General features: G+C 36.9%; 1 protein-coding gene across 8 annotated transcripts in view; it reads left to right on the top strand.

The window, feature by feature from the left end:
- The window catches only part of LOC131682614 (probable serine/threonine-protein kinase nek3), a 293,923-nt gene that overhangs the window by 241,022 nt on the left and 37,443 nt on the right, over window positions 1-15,458 (top strand). For 4 of the 8 annotated variants that reach the window (XM_058964235.1, XM_058964242.1, XM_058964240.1 and 1 more), the window contains 3 exons: window positions 45-263; window positions 329-459; window positions 693-986. In XM_058964235.1, the coding sequence (XP_058820218.1) occupies window positions 45-263; window positions 329-459; window positions 693-986 (644 nt within the window). The remainder of the gene's footprint in view (window positions 1-44; window positions 264-328; window positions 460-692; window positions 987-15,458) is intronic. The other 4 variants (XM_058964238.1, XM_058964236.1, XM_058964241.1 and 1 more) reach the window with 3 other exon arrangements.

Here is a 15,458-nt window from a genome sequence, read left to right as displayed (position 1 = left end):
AGACAAAAAATGCCACGGATTACACTAAAATTGTAACTTTTCAGGTCAATGGATGCTGGATTTAGCAAATCGTATCGCAGCGGTTCACATGCTTCAATGTCGCCTCACGCTCCCGGAACGCTTCCTCCCGACTTGCCCGGCTGCAATTCCCGACGAAGAATCATCACTGGTGGCTATCAAAAGCGAACCGCTCAAAGTCCTCGCGAGGAAAGGTGCTTGCAAACATCCTGCAGTCTACCGGAGACACCCATCTTCGCCAGGGGGTATTGTTCTTTGTGAGCGATTTAGATGAAATGAAGTATATCTAACATTGCTCGTTCAATTTTAGTAGCTGTGATATTCCACGAACACCACATCGTCGCGCACCAGAGGTTCCTCCGCACGGCAGTGGAAGCCGAACTGCACCAAGGACCAGTACCAACACGACCAACAGTCTTGGATCGTCAGTCGTCGGAATTGGTATGTAGAACACACCTGCCCACTAACACCTGGCTTCACTGAGACGCTTTTGTGACTACCAGCAAACAAACAGCAAAACATTAGTACCTACCCTACATACCTATGGTTGTAAAAAAAAACGTCCAAAGATATCCTTTTCCAACTGACACAAACAAAAGCCACCACGAAGGGCTAAACTGCTTGAAACAACCATAGTCTCTGTCTGTAATTCGTCCCCCAACTGTATTCTCCAGGTACCTCTACCATCGGCGGGCGGCAGCGCAGCATCAGTCAAGCTTTCGCCAACGGTGAAATGTTACGCTTAGCAGGTGGCCCGGCACGTGGCTGGTATCCGAAGCAGCGGCAAGCGCGACCAGCTTCGACCGAGCATCTGGACCGGCTGCATCCGCAGGGATCACTGCGCGCCTGGGAAGCGGGTACGGGTAGCAGAAAACCGCTTACCCTACCACCTAATCTCACACCTAAATTTTTCAACAAGTCACCGCGAGAGGCTTTACGTCGTGTCACTAGTTTGTTAATTCGAAAAGGTACGCCTATTCGTAACGGGACCGCACTCGGGATCAAGATAAAATGATCGATAACAATAATAACAATAATCAGTAATTGTTGATTTTTAGTTCGATACAACGCGGGTAACAAACGATAGTCGCGCGTTTTGTTTGTGTAACTCTATGTTGTGCTAATCGATTATTAACATATTATTTTCAGTTGTAACGGCTAAATATCTCCTTACACGAAACAAAACCATCCGTCCGATTAGTTTACCAGTAACAGCACGCACATTCGAAGTTCGAAGAGAACCTAATACATGATTTTAATAACTTTCCATACCAGTTAACATTTTTGTAGCAATTTAAAAGATTTCTCAACATTGCTAGAGTCAAAAGGTTTGATATTGGCCCATTCTCTTTTCTATGAGATATTGTGGTTGCTCAAATTCCAACATAAACATAAACATTCTTAATTTTTATAAATGTGACTTCAAAGAAATTTCATTCGTCACGCTTCAAAATCTCCAATATTAAGCAGCACAAATTGAGTTTTCTGGTCGGAACAAATTTGCCATTTTTGTACCCGAAGTAATGCTTGTTCGCGACAAAATCTGGACACCTAAAAATGCATAATTTCTTGAAATATTCAACCAAAAATGCAATATTTCACAACATGCAAAACAACTTTAACGTAGTGAAATGAAGCCAAACAGAAAGAGTAATGACTGCACAGAAGTGACTAAAATCGTGTCTGTAAACAATATTCCTCATAGATACTCTGGGGTACCTTCCGATTGATCCGAAGGCTTTACTGGTTCCACCACAGTTGCAGATGACCTGCCAAACCAAATATATCTTGAAAAATTTAGATTTCTCTGTCGTTCAGAATTACATACTTTCTTACTTCATTTTGTTGCACAGCAGTATAGAGAAACACGCCATGAAGCTTGTTGAAGTTTTCTACGACCTAAGATTTTTCATCCATTACCACGCACGAAAATTCGGTCGAAAATCCGCGAAAATTTTTTTCAAACAAAGGTTTAGTCTCCAAATTCTGCCTATCATTGTGGTACGGAGCCGTCATTATCTTGAATGACTTCATTTCTTAATGCTTAAGGGGGGGAATGCTTTTCTGGCGAATTTTTTTAGAACTTTGCGTGAAGCAAATTTATCAAAACTTTTGTACATTATAGTGTATCATTTCAATAACATGTTGTAATTTTTCACGGAAAAAACGCTGTAGAAAATGACCCATTGAAAATTTGGGTAGAAGTAGTTTAGAGTTCACACTGTATTTTTATCGCTGTAATTTTTTCGAAAATTCTTGCCGATAGATTGAAATCTTCGTGTGCTATAGCAAATGGCTGTTTAAAACAAAATAAGTTCAGCGTGGCCACCAAGATGGCGGGATACCTTTTCTAGAGGCTCAATACTAACAATTAAGCGGATAAAAAATTCGATTATTTTACCCTCTACACCAGACGCCCCCCTTAAGTACAAGAACCAGTTGGAATATGTTCAGATAAGCTATTACGAATTGCATAAGTCATGTCTGGTGATGCCATATGACATCACGGTTGGGAAATGGCTTAATATTGTTTTTACATTTCTTTTATTCGTAACTGTTGACAATCGAGTATTAGACGGTTTTGAAACACTGTGACCAGAACTTGAAGATTAACCAAACTTTTTCAGAAGTATTCTAACTGGATATTCCTGATTTTCGTTTGGACCGCATAATAACCCTTTTAACACGCATCATAAGGTGCCGTCCGAAGTATCGTTCTATTTCAAAAAATGATGCTGCACAATCGCAAAGTATATGCTCCGAGCTCTCAGGTTCGAAGTAACACAATCGTGTCGTCTTGAATTGCTCCAATTTTTCAGGTGACTTGGCAGGACAGTGCACTGTATGTAGGCCTGTGATTATACGTAAGTCTTTTCGTTTTAGATCCATTAGTTTTTTTACCCCCAGAAGCAGAGAAGTCTTCGAATTTATCCAAAAAAATTTGAACCTAAAACTCAAAGATATTTGTTCACTGTCGCTCATATTGCGTAAGTTTTGAAAAGGATAATCAGGGATCTTAACTTTCTTTAGATGTTAGGGTCAATATGTCCGAAAATAAACTTTCAAACAGCGATAACTTTTTAAATTTTGCACCTAAAAGTTTTGATTTACTTGACTTTTTCTCTTTCATGAAGAGTATCAATTTTCAATAGAGTTCAGAATTTTCGAACATTGCTGAAAGGCTATACAAAAAAAGTTATGAATAAAGTGTTAACGGGACATATTGAAAATGTGCATGTCAGTTTTGTACATGATACGACCGATATTGGGTGTTTAACGGTTGTCCTAAAATACCAAGCCTTAAGCGCAAACATTATTTTTATTCTGAAAAAGTCCGCCAAAAAAAACCATCAGTTGAACCTAATAAAATATTATTATTCCACTCCAAATGTATTTTAAACATTTCAAATTTTACCAAAACCATGCGAGGTGTATAACACAATATTTCCTACGTCGCAATATGAAACGCTATACATAAGCTTTAGGTCAAAACGATACAGTTTCAAAGCTACAAAAGCTCAGCCGATACTAAAACCCAATCCGAAAGAAACAATTTCGAACTTCGAATGTGCGACCATACTGAACAAAAATAAAGCGCGAAGCACGTGACTGTTGCATGTGCCCATTCGTCATACACCCCAGCGCAGACCGAACCTGTTGTATTTACCGGTTATCTCTCTGGAAGCGAGTCCACAACACAAATACAATCGAACAGTGAACGCGAATTCGCTTGTTTGCGCTCCTCTAGCGAACTAAACCAAACAAAACACTACACCATACCTATAGGTAATATGATTTGTTGGTCGATTATAATAATCGTGTAGACCCGATTCGAAGAAAACGGTAAAGTTCCGACAATGCCTGTTCTCTTATCAGACTTGTGAAAAATCGCCACAACATAACACTAGCTCGCGATCATCTTAGTCCCCTTTACTATACTAGCTTTTTTCTGTCTTCTAGTTTGTCTTCTTTATTTTTCCACTTTGCTTTAAATAATGCTTAAAATCTCTTCGCTTCAAATGTTTGTTGTGATTATTCCCTTTCTCTCATTGATTTTTTTTAATATTTGCAATGAACAGTGATGCGGAATATAGCTTGAAAAACTCTGGTGGTTCACACTACTTTTTTTCTGAAGCGACTATATTTCAGATCGTTGTATTTGCATCGAATAACTAGATACCACGTCTAACCCTAACCTCCACGCTCATAAGAAATAACTAAAATGGTCTTAAATTGTTTACAGTGTTAAAATCTATATTTCAGACTCAACTAAATTTTATTGACTTATTTTCGGATAGAAACGCAGAATTATCAACTTACATATAAATAGATGGTTGAGGGTAGTATGTCTTATAAAAATAATATATGCTAGCGTGAAGAGCCTATTTTGGCCTTATTATGGGGAATATCGCACCATTTCTTTAATTACTCCACGTTCATTCGATGGAATGCCTATAAGTTGTATCAATATTTCAATCTCGTTCCTAAAACCCAGTGCAATATTAAGAATGGCATGAAAATTGTGAGATTCTCGTGTTCCAAATGCTGATAATAGGTATCACTCAAGGAATAGGCTCATTACACTGTGTGATTTGAATTTAAAGCTGAGCTGTTATTCCCTGACTTCCTTTCTTTTTTTGGAGAAAATCGAATTGCATAATCGTTTAACTACATAGATAATTACAATTGGTAGGATTTCATTAGGAAAAACTTCCAGCAATATGCTATGCGCTGATTGTATTATCAAGTAGGTTTGGCATAGAAAAATTTAAATGTGGTTGTAAATACCTGTTTTAACACTACATTCGTGTTCCCCAAAGTTCGCGATATAAACAGATACATAACAGTATGTAATCAAATTATACATGGCATCCGTGTTGCTTCTATCTGCTAGGAAAGGAAGAATCTTCTCCATCAGAAGATAAGGGAGCAGGTAATAGGAAATCTTAAACTTTCTCCAATATACTATTGACGTGTTCCGCGTCAACTCGACCAATGATTGGCAGCACTCTCTCGGAGTTCAGTGGAAATTTGTTGTCTTGAACATTTTTTCTAGATAAGCAACTTACATACTTAAACTACACAAAATTTATCTAAACTGTCATTTGAGAAAAATCGTGTCCGATTCACTAACAACAAAGGAATCGACTATTAATCGATTCAGTGATTCATTTGAGAAGATTAAAAAATATCTGTTTGACTTTGATTCGGAGTAGATTTTTTGATTCCATATAATACAAATAAGTGCTCATTTGTTTATCGTTCGCTTTTTAATTGTTAGGTGATTCATGAACACAGTAACCCGCCCAGCTCTGAGCTCATTCACTCCATTTTCTAGCATCTTGTTAGGATTATAATGATCAGAGCTCACAAATATTGAGATCCCCGGGTGAAACATGAAAACTTGAAACATGCCCGCCACGCTGAATGGAATTTTCCAGTCCATTGTCTTATCTTTCATTAATACGGTGCAGCGCATTCGTTTAGTTATATTCGGTTCAACTCAGTCGAAACCTGAATTATGTGTCTATACTTGCTCTGAGTGGGGTTATCGAACAAAAATGCACCAAAAACAGATTACGCAGCTTAAAGATACCACCATCTGTCTTCAATTTGTCCACATATAACAAATGGACGCTTTTGTTAGTGAATATATTTATATTTCCTCTGAACTGGAGGCATTTGATTCAGCATGAATCGTCAGTCAGCTTGAAAGGCATTGAAACTGAATGCTGGTTCTGGTAAATGCACGCAGAAATAGGCAACTTTGAGATTTCGAACCACTGATAATGGTCAATCACTCCGTCAGTGAATTGCAGCTACAATTTTTACAAGCACTATTTCGGTCTAATCAGTGTTTCAAAAATCACTCCAATCAGCATGCGTTGAAGAAACCATAGTTTGACAAATCATTAAAATCCATGATTTCACCACTCATGTTTTTTTTGGATCCTGAGGAGTGAAAACCGCCAAGGAGTGAAAACAGGTTACTAGATTATAATTGCAGCATACAGTTTAAAAGCCCGAGCTCAATTTAGATTTTCAATTTTCATTTTATCAAGCACAAAAGCAAAACAGATCCTTGGTACACTTCATGGTGAAAGCTTCTAGGCTAGGCTTAGGCCATTACAGTAATAAATAGTACACCTGTTTTGCATCCTTTCACTATGCATTTGAACTTTCGGATTTCATCACTTCAGCAGAAACATTTTTACGCCTGATTTGAGATATGTTTGCCCGTGATTATTGTTATAATATATTTGTTAAAGAAAATTAAATTGAAAACAAATTATTTGCTTCAATATATACAGGGTGCGCCATCTGGATGTATCCTATTTCAATATTGAACAACTCCGCCATTTTCCAGCCGATTTTGACAGATAAACACAATTCTGAAACATCATTTAGTGCCATTTTAGCTATAAGTCGATTTACACCAAAAGAACGCGCTGAAATCGTAGCGCATTACATGGAAAACGATCGTTCAATAGTGAAAACTGTGCGTGCTTATCGTAAAAAATATGGCAGGCTCACTTCAGCCTTTCCGGCGGAGTAAGCAAACAAAATTGTCGAATTTGGGGGACAGAAAGTAACTGTTTGGGTCGGATTTTGCTCCAAAACAATCATTCGGTCCTGATTTTTTCAAAGAGGTAGAGACCATCGACAACGCACGCTACCGTTGGATTTTGGCGCACTTTGTCCACAAATGCAAAAAAGGTCTGAAAAACGTCTATTTTCAACAAGACATTAGCGAGTTTGAAATTAAATTTGGTCTATAAGCGGCGACAGAACAATAATCACACACCGGAGTGGACAGGAGGAGCCAAATCCAGGAGTGAAAACCTAAGAGTCAAAACCCACTTGGATTGCTCGCAAATCGCAACTTTTTAAAAAATAATTGTGGTTCATCCACGCTTTTTCTAAAGGCGATTCTATTGATCAATTCACGATTCAGTGCCCATATCTACGTTCAACAGGTATAGATATAGACGCTACCTTAACTCAAGATGACAAAAACGGAAGGTGATGCCATTTGATATTTTTAAGTCTGCTGGTTTCTTGCTTGCAAATCGAAACGAAATTTTCAAGCACGTGGTGTAAATAAATATGGCCCACAAAAGGTAAATAGATACATAGCTAATCAATCAGAACGAAGTAAGGCACCACGTGTTTTAGTTTTCATATCTTTCAATTCGTTCGAATAAAAATTATGGCACATTTTCATCTTGACCATAATTAATTAATAGGTTGAATGAAGCATAAACAGAGTAGCTGAAATTAGAGAGTTCATCAGAGAGATTGATTTTCGTCGATTTTATTCGGGACGGGATCAAAAGATCATTTTATACGTAACGAATGAAAATATATTTAAAGTCACGTAAATAAAAAAAAGATCACTTTACCAAGAATTTTCGAACATATAGTTTTTACGGAAATCAGATTTATAAGATCTTGACATTACTGAAATTTATGAAAGAAAACTACTTTAAAATGACTTCGCTGACCAGTACATAATTCATCAACAGTACAAGTTTCCACCCATTCTAAAACAAGTAACTAGGTTAAGTTAATTTATTATATTCTGAGAGGGAACTGCCAATTGAGCTAAAAACCTCACACCACAGTCAAATGAACATATGCCGGTGAAGCAACACATTCTGTGGTCGGAATAACCAGTGACTATCTATATTTTTGCACCATTATTCGATTCAGTGAGTTCCGGAACATTTGGTGCGCGCGCATTCATCCACAAGTTGAAAGAAACTATGAAAGGGAAAATGTCCTTTTGTTTCGGTAGAGAAGGAATTCCGCCTGACACAACACCGCATGTTGTGTAAACAGTAGACAAACATCCCCAGGAGGAAAACTCATCACTCACACATATTTCCCGGAACACTTTTCAACCCACCAAGTATGTACAGCAATATATGTTATACCAACGCACTGTATGAGAATGGGGTGTTGGTTATGTTCACCACGGTAGGCCAAGCGCACAACAAAAATTGTTTATTTAATAGAGATGGGTAGATTGAAATTTCCTAGATTGTTATTCGAACTCGGAAGATCTTATATATTAATTTTTTAAGGGTTTGATCGAAGCAGTGCAAATTACCTTCAAAAAACTTATTTTTTTGCTTGCAAAATATTGTTTTTTTTTTGCACAAAAAGTATTGATTTTTTTCAGTCCATTTATATGAAACGGCACATTACGTTTACTTGCCAAATGCCAATTTTCTAGATTTTACATTCAGAATTGCTAAATTTAGAGGTTTACAATTTCAGACTATTTTTAAATGGATATTTTTAACTGAAACCAAAGACACAATACTAACCTTAGGATAACTTCGCGAACTTTCCATGGATTTTTAATAGTGCAAACAAGGTCGGAGGATTCGCTTGAAGTTCGCATTCTCACTACAAGAATGTCGTTGAGAATACCCGAGATGTTTCTCCAAGAATTAAGTGCAGCGGATACTCTGAATTGTGACATGTAATTTCTCGCTGGGGTATCAGCGTATTAGTGATTGTTAGAATGTTGTCCATCTCTGGTGATAACATCAAATTGGAGCTTACTAACACGTGCGCACATAAGTGCCTGAAAATTTTATATGAAAGATCCATATATATTGTCGTATGTTTAAGTTCAAAGTTCATAACTTTTTTCAAAAGTTTCGAAAAATTTCTAAACTAGATAGAATTTGAACACATGATCAAGGTTTCCAAAAGCAAAATTAAAAGGATTAAAAAAAGTTTTAACCACCAGAAATCAGCGTAATCGCTTTAAGGTGTTAATTTGATTCAATTTAGCTCAAATATTGCACAAAAACAATTGTGATTAATTTTACGACGCAGGATGGACAAAATTCCAAAATCGCAAAAATGATTGCCACCCAAAGAGGGTCCACGGTATTAGGTCATGTGACCGTACCTCTATTTTGCTATTTCTTATATATACAGGGATCCTAATTCCAACACTGCCACTTTGACACTATTCATAAATTATGTAACGCTGAAATTATGCAAAATTGACTCCCTCAGCAATAGCAATAGCAATAGCACATTTTTCTACCATGTGTTTCAGGTTGTGCAAAGCTAAACTTTCTACTTGGTATAACATATTAAATGACATGAGTACTGATTTGTGCAGGCGATTGTACTGAATATAGGCTACTTTCGTAAGCCTAATCTCCATATGCATGTTCACAAATATTAGATATATCATGTTAAATTGAACTACCACACACATGTTTGTGTACACTGTGGTTGCATGGAACATGACTGCAATTAGCTACCCGACTTTCCTAATCGAGTTTAAGGTTGTATGAAAATTAGTATGGATGAGGCTAATTTTGGCTGTACATTTGCAGTGCCGACAGAAACAATAAATTTATGCAATGAATTTATCCATTCTAACTTAAGACCATTACAACTTTTCAAAGAAAATATCCTAACAAGTTTGGTTTGGGTAAAGTTCATATTCCGGACTGCACTTTCATTGCATTGGCTTTTTAATTTGATTAAAATAGCGTATTTTTTCGCAAATTAATTCCGATGAAAACGATGCGGAAACTCAAGGAGCAACCATTGCTACAAAAATTTACAAGGTCTACTGGGACCACAAAAGAAACTCAAAAAGCTCTGTTCTGGAAAAAGGATTGGCACTATAGTGCATAATCCTTAAGAGTATGAAAAACGTACACGTTAACATCAAATCGACTGAAAGTATTCGGTGCACTCATATTTTATTAATTAAAAAGGTGCATGGTAGATTTCCGAACGATTCGATGCACTCGTTCCCCTTTATCACACTGAGTATTTACTTTTGTTGGTAGTCCAATCGGTATGAAATGTGCAATATTTTACACGCTTAATTTCCTATGTTATTTCAAAGGGCTAGCCGCGTAAATCATACGGGTCTAATCTACATATACCTATGTTCGCTAGCAAATACAAAAACAAAACAATTCGTTCCATTTGATAGTTCTGTTATCGCGAAAAAAATATTTTATTAGCAACATTCGATTTAGTACGCTGACCCACTACTTACAATATTCCAATCGTATGGTGATGCTTTCATTGTACGGCGTTTTACTCTCTTGATTCCAGATTCAATCAGTTTCACTATGCCATATGCTGTTTTCAATTTTCTTTCCGATGCAGATACATAATCGATCTTTTTTGTTCGCAAAATTTTAAAAAAATTGCGAAATTGAATTATCACGACCACACCTTCCATTGAACTACCTTGATCCCTATCCTTTTGCTGGGATAACTGTCAAAAGTTCTAACCCATGTGGCTAAATTCACTGTCAAGAAAGATCGATCGTGTCAAACGAGGACGTGTAAATTATTTTTTTAGAAAATCAATTAAAAATCATTCTGAAGTTTTACGGATTGAACACATATATTATCGATTGATGAAATAAAAGGTGCACTATTCTTCATTTAATGACCCAATTATGAGACGTGGTCTGATACAGAGGTAACGAGATGGTCCCATAAGCAAGGTATTATATGTGCGAGCGATAATCTAGTATAAATTCTTAGTGTCAGTCGGATCACATTTTATTTCCTACCTTTCGTATTTTTTTATCAAAACTCAATCTGGTTAGTCACAGCCGTCGATTGGCGCCTCATCGTTTTTGTTGTGGTGTGTGCAATCATTTACGTAGCCGCAAGCCGCTGAACGGTGTTTGATGGAATGAGGGGTCCGAATAGTCCAGTACACTCATTTCGCACGTGGTGAGCGTCTTGCAAGTATCTGTGTTCTCTCAAACAAAAATCACTTTTATTTATTCCTTTAATCACGGTTTTAGCATCGTAATGATTTTTGTTTTGAGGATGGCAAAAAATGAAACACGTTGTACCTCCTTTCTAAAAAAAACCAAAAAATGATTCAGCTATCAAAATTAATGTTTTAGAATGACGATTCCACGAATATATACGACAATGAGAAAGTCTTACGATTTTCTGAGAAATCGAGGAGCTCCGAATTACTCCGAATTCTTAGTAGCCCCGGGTCCCTCTACATTTTGTGGGTAAAATAACTTGTCACGAGAAAGCTGAATTTCCATGTCGTACTATTGACGGATTTTTAATCTTGTGGCATCTACATCTACAAACTTGGGGTTGTCCGTGGGTGTTAAAACGTTTAGGATGTCTTCGAGAACAGGGAAGTGAAGATATAGTAAATTGAAACTATCGCTCCTACTAATTTTGATGCTTGATACTTGAAGTGTTAAGATCCCTCACTCAACCTGTTCTTGTTACCCCAAAGACATTTTATTTTGAAACAACCGCTCCGATTGAGCTATTTTGTCATAATGTGAAAAAACTGCAATAGGTTCAATTACTACGATGTAACTCCGTTTTCAGAATAAATTAAAAGTTCACCTCAAAATACCTAATATAACAATAAACCTTTCTCAGAATTACGTCGTATGCATGTGTATTTTTTACAATTGAATGGTGCCGATTTCTGTGCACATTCGTATTATAATAGCTTGATGAGGGCATAGAAGAAAATATATTACGAAAAAGCTCGTTAGGATCAAAAACGCTTTCTAAATAAGATGATTCTCGAAGTATAGTTCATCAAGTGTTAATGCCATTGCTATCAATCAGAAGACTTATCAAATTTAAAAAATATACATATCAGTTTTGAAAATTATTGCAATTTTGGATGTTTTATTCGAATCTATTTTATATTGCCTTAAGTTTCAATTGAGAAAGCCTGAAAACCGGCCATCTTTGAAAATGAAAAAGCAGTTTTTTTCACTACCCTTCACACATTATCCTAGAAAATCAACCAATGTATTCGAACTATTATTAGAATACGAATGATTGATTTTCGTGAAGATATTGCCAACGGTGTTCAAAAAGTTACTTTCTTCGTTTTCTAAGATGTCCGCTTTTTGAAGCTTTCTCATTTGCTTAGCATACATGAGCCACTTTTTTGTTACTTGCTATAATTGTTAGGCCTTTTGAGATGCAGTATTCTCTGTGCATGAATTTGAAAGAACAAGCAATGCTTTACCATATTTAATACTTCTGGTAAGGGATCATCCATAAATGACGTAGCATGATATGGGGGAGGGGGGAGTTTTGTATTTTGTGATGATGTGTGACGACAGGGGGGTAGGGGGTCATGTCATGCTACGTAGCTTTTTTAAAGGGGAATAGAATAGAATTTTTAAAAAAAATTACGGGGAAAAGGGGGGGCAGAGTTACCGTCAAGCTACGTAATTACCAGGGGGGGTATTTAGAGGTTTGTGACGAAATGCTACGATGGGGGAGGGGGGTGTTAAAAATCACTCAAAAAATGCTACGTCATTTATGGATCATCCCTAATGAAAATTTACGTCATAAATATAATAATTAGTATTTTACAAATGTATGTCAAATGGTTCATGAATCCACGCGGAACCACCCCAGGAAGAAAAGATGAACTATTCATCCGGCAAATATAAAAACACCTGGAAAAATAATCTTCTATCCTTTTGTCCTTGGTTTCAAAAGTACGAAATATCAATTAATTTGTATGCTGTGGTATGACATACAAAATGAAAAACATTTTAGCGACAAAAATCTTTGATTGTTTTTGAAAACGTCAACAATCGTTTGACGCTATCGTAAATTCGTATGAAGTTCGGTTACCGATAGATCTAACAAGAAAAATAATATGGGCGTAAAAATCATCAGGATATGACGTAGTACACTTAGTGGTTCAACTATCCACGTGGTTCATCTATCCCCACTCTTCCCTACTCGGTTTCTACCCGATATGTTTCAACTTTCTGGCAAATCAATTGTATATTTTTAAAACCAATAGTAGTGTTGTTTGTGCTCTGTGCAAAAATCAACTCAACTAATTCGGAAAGGAATGTATTTACAATGACTACCGTAAATTAAAAATAAATTAAGTTAATATTTTAACAGAGCATACTAATCTCTGCATTATTTTTTGCAATGCACACTAATCTGCAGAAAATAGTGCAGCTGAAAAATTTTATTTGTCTGAGATATGATGTCGGATCTTTATAGAACAATTCAGTATCACCAGTCCCATTATGACTCAAATCTTTCTCTGCAACGACGTGTGATAACACAATCTACCTATTGCCAGGCTCACGCGGTAGGATGTCACCCAATTTTCTTAATTACCAGCGAACGACTTCGGCATAAGCAGACTACATTATTCGAAAACTTGTCGATCAAATGGAATGATGTCATACGAGATTGCAAATAAAAAATAAACAAGAATTATGCACAAGGTATTAGTCATTGGACTTTTTGCTCTGCATAACATCAACTCACACATCTGTATAGTAATCGTCATACACACGCTCAAACACGTGCGTCGTACATTCCACGGACACATACTTCCAAACCGGCAAACGCCTACAACATCTACTACCACTACCGATACTTCCACTATTTATCTACAACTACCAGAAGAGTCAGTGTTCCAAAGGACAATGACGTTTGTTCCTCGCGAACTGCGCTAGAGTTGGTTCATGAACCGAGCATCCCGCGGACTGCGCTCCTCCGCCTTACCAGTGTCCTTAAAAAGGAGGTTGGGGGAGGTAGTCTTGGGAAAAAGTGTGAAGGCGAAAAGCTCGTTTTACATCAACCATAAACTCTCGTCAACCCGTGGATGGAAATCAATATTCATCTCATGAATCCCCCACTGTGCGCACTTGTTCACTCTCGCCCATTTGTTTTGTCGTTATCATGATTAGCATTGCGGAAGTGTGCGCTAGTTATCGCTGCGCGATTCTTTCCCTACACCCAAGAGGCTTGCAATTTGCACTGGAGATGGCACGTGTTACCATCGAACGCCATTGTGTTTATCTTGGGGTTGGGCAACTTATGAATTCATCAATTAATGACGCATATATTATTTGTAGTTGATTATTAATTTCCTATTCAGCCACTTTGTTATCAACTATACCTTACTTGCTCATGTCAAGAGTACAAAATCACACTAATCGGAAAAGCTCAATCAGATTCCAATGTGATGTTTGTATCAATGTCGGTACGACGCAATGTCGTATATCGAAACAGAAAGGATGATATGTACTATTTTGCAACTCTACAGTGGTTATGTTGCACAACAAGTTGACATAGTTGAGTGGTAAGAAAAACAATTTAAAAATCAACCCCTCCCACCTCCAATGTTTGCAATGACTATTATCTGATTCTGCCATCAAGCGCATTTGAAAACTCCTTTGGAGATTTGTGCCTTGCCGGGGTCTCATCCTTTTCCTGATGGGAAAGTAGAAAAAAGAGACTTAAGGAGACCTTTTCCTGGATTCGGCGGAAAATCAAGCAATATTTGAGAATTTTTTGTGGACAGACGAACTTTTGCTTTTGATCTTTCATTCGTTATTTATCGATAATTAAAAATCTTTTCTTTCGAAAATTCAAAATTGTGGCTTCAAAATGGCGGATCTCGTCGGCCTTTGCGCGCGAAACATCGTCCTATTTTTTCAAGTGCAGGACCTGTCGTAGTTAACTGAAATGAGAAATGGATATCATTTATTAAATTAAATTAAACAGATAAAATTTCCTATGACTTATAGCTAATTTCAATAAATTTGGATAATCAAAACCACTTTTATAGGCGTTTAAAAAGCGGAATTTGTCTTTTAACATCTATGAAATTGTTTTTTCTCATCAAAATTTATTGAAATTAGCTTTAACCCTTTCATGCCCAGCTTTTTTCTAATGCATGTAGGGTTTCAAAACTATTTTTCCTTGAAAACGGTGAGATCAAGAAACACGAAAAGTCATAAAGATAGGTGCTTCCCTTGCAGTGCTAGAAGCTGCTCAATTTTTACCTTCCAATGCTCAATACAATTCTCCAAGAATATTTACAATAGTTCAATTGCATGGAAAACGTAGCCAAAGACAGTCTCAATTGATAAGTTTTATCAGTTTTCGATAATATTGCACCACAACGAAGATATATGACAAATTCATTTTTCGATGTCAACGCAAACTGTCCCTGGCAGCACTGTTCCATCGGAATCCAATCGGACTAATTGCAATAACTTCGCTTCTAGAACTGATCCATGTAACTGCTATAACTCAAATGAAAGGAAATAGTCACATTCATTAGCCTTACTCGTTTTTGTGAGCAAATCTTGCCTCAATCAAAAGTTATAGCTGTTTAAAAACATTGTTGTCCACAAACAACATGGGCATGAATGGGTTAAATCATATGAATGTCCTTCTTTCTTAAATAATTATATCCATTTCTCCTTTCAGTTAACTACGAGAGGTCCTGCACTTGACAAAGTAGGACGATGTTTCGCGTCTGCGAGGCGCGAAATGGTTTGACGTCTACTTTTTGAACGCTCGCATGTGTGACTCTGAGTGACTGAAAAAAAATTCGAACAAAATAAATGTATAAATAAACATATCATAACGTTATT

Source organism: Topomyia yanbarensis, chromosome 2, assembly GCF_030247195.1.
Source record: "Topomyia yanbarensis strain Yona2022 chromosome 2, ASM3024719v1, whole genome shotgun sequence".
In the NCBI taxonomy this organism is placed as follows: domain Eukaryota; kingdom Metazoa; phylum Arthropoda; class Insecta; order Diptera; family Culicidae; genus Topomyia; species Topomyia yanbarensis.
This window is presented reverse-complemented; position numbering and strand designations above follow the sequence as displayed.